General features: G+C 51.3%; 1 protein-coding gene across 1 annotated transcript; it reads right to left on the bottom strand.

Moving 5' to 3' along the window:
- Window positions 1–201: 201 nt before the first annotated feature.
- LOC145956360 (uncharacterized) lies at window positions 202–1,611 on the bottom strand. The gene is made up of 2 exons (XM_083071944.1): window positions 1,066–1,611; window positions 202–837 (listed from the first exon to the last, which is right to left on the bottom strand). Exons 1-2 carry the CDS (start codon window positions 1,609–1,611, stop codon window positions 202–204), a joined length of 1,182 nt encoding a protein of 393 aa, XP_082928070.1.
- Between the last annotated feature and the right edge of the window lie 420 nt (window positions 1,612–2,031).

Genomic DNA, 2,031 nt, shown 5'->3' with positions numbered 1-2,031 from the left:
TCCCCACTGAGCAAAAGGCCATGGCGACGTCATCTGGTGGAGGACTTCGGGCAGTTGCCGATGTGTGTTGCCGAACTACTAACATTCCTTGCATCTTTGCACATAAGTTTGGCAATCTGACTTCAGTGTAGGCCAGTAGTATCCAGCTCGTAGTACCCTGGTCACCATCGAGCAGGCCCCAGAATGCATCCCACAAATCCCTCAGTGGATCTCCTCGACGACATAGGTGGCCTGGGATTCAGCTAGGCATTTTAGAAGGGGAGTGGAGAAGCCATGCTTGAACAGTTCGTCTCCAATAACGACGAACTTAGCCGACCGTGTCCTCATCTTCTGAGCTTCCTCTTTATCTTCAGGTAAAGTCCCTGCCTTTAAGTAGTTCCAAATCCCTACCATCCATCCTCGGTCTGCGCTGTCACTGGTGTTGACAACCTTGTCGTCTAGGCTGGGCGAGTTCAACGTTTCCTGTATGATGGTCCGATGTTGCCTGGGGCGCTTCGTGCTGGCGACCTTGGACAAGAGGTTGGCTCTTGCGTTTTTCTCGCAGGGCACATGGTGGATTGTGAACTCTTCGAAGGAGGAGATCTGTTGGGAGGCTACATGGAAGTACCTTTGCAGTAGGGTATCCTTAGTCTGGTATGCCCCGCTAAGCTGCTTCACCATGAGCTTTGAGTCGCTGTTGCAACTCACTCTCCGCACTCCGAGGTCGTGAGCCAACCTTAGCCCTGTGAGAAGCGCTTCATATTCTGCTTGGTTGTTGGTCACTTTGAAGCTAAACTTGAGAGATTGCTCTAAGGTGACCTTATTCAGCCCTTCCAAAATAATACCTGCACCACCACCCTTAGAATTGGAGGACCCATCAACATGTAAAGTCCATACCTGTTGTTCGTCGGCCGAGGTTGGAGTCAGTTCGGCCACAAAGTCTGCTAGGCACTGAGCTTTCAGGGGGCCTCAGCTTTCGTATTTGATGCCGAATTTGGATAATTCTACTGACCATGCTATCATTCGTCCGGCGAGCTCTGGCTTTCTCAGGATTTGCTTGATCGGGTAGTCGATTTTGACGACCACCTGGTGACTTTGGAAATAAGGTCGGAGATGCCGAGCTGCCGTGACTAGTGCTAGTGCTAGTGCAAGCTTCTTGATCATCTGGTAACGTTTCTCGGTGTCCTGAAGGACTCGGCTGATGAAGTAGATGGGTGTTTGTGCTCTTTGGTGCTCTTGTACTATGATCGCGCTGATTGCTTCCTCTGCCACGACCAGGTAAAGGAGTAGGTCGGCACGATGATCCGGTCTCTGAAGGATTGGTGGAGTTGCGAGGAAAACTTTGAAGCTTTTGAAAGCTTCTTCGCACTGCTTGGTCCATTCGAAGTTCTTGGGTTTCCTCAGCAAGGTGAAGATAGGCCCTGCTCTTTCTGCCAACCTGGGGATGAAACGGGAGAGGGAAACTAGCCGTCCTACCAAACGTTGGACGTCTTTGACAGTTTGCGGACTTTGCATTTGTATGATGGCTTTGCACTTCTCCGGGTTGGCTTCAATCCCCCTGTTGGTGATCATGAAGCCAAGGAACTTACCTCCCTGGACACCGAAGATGCTTTTTTCTGGGTTGAGACACATGTTATGCTTTCAGATCTGGCTGAACACCTCGACCAAGTCGGCGGTGTGAGCCTCGGGTGAAGTGGTCTTGACTACCATGTCATCAACGTAGACCTCCATGTTTCGGCCGATCTGTTGGTGAAAGACTTTGTCCATCAGCCTCTGGTAAGTGGCTCCCACGTTTTTGAGGCCGAACGACATCACGCGGTAGCAAAAGTTGGCGTGGTTAGTGATGAACGACGTGTGCACCTCGTCCGGTGGGTACATCATGATCTGGTTGTACCCGAAGTAAGCATCTAGAAAGCTGAGGAGGGCATGCTCGGATGCTCCATCGACCAGCCTGTTGATGCTCGGTAAGGGGTACGAGTCTTTGGGGCATGCTTTGTTCAGGTCGGTGTAGTCGACGCACATACGCCACTTCCCCGAGCTCTTTTTAACAAG

This window comes from Cajanus cajan, chromosome 3 (genome assembly GCF_000230855.2).
Source record: "Cajanus cajan strain Asha chromosome 3, NIPB_CcT2T_4, whole genome shotgun sequence".
Classification (NCBI taxonomy): Eukaryota; Viridiplantae; Streptophyta; class Magnoliopsida; order Fabales; family Fabaceae; genus Cajanus; species Cajanus cajan.
The sequence above is the reverse complement of the archived record's forward strand: the minus strand, read 5'-3'. Positions and strand labels throughout refer to the sequence as shown.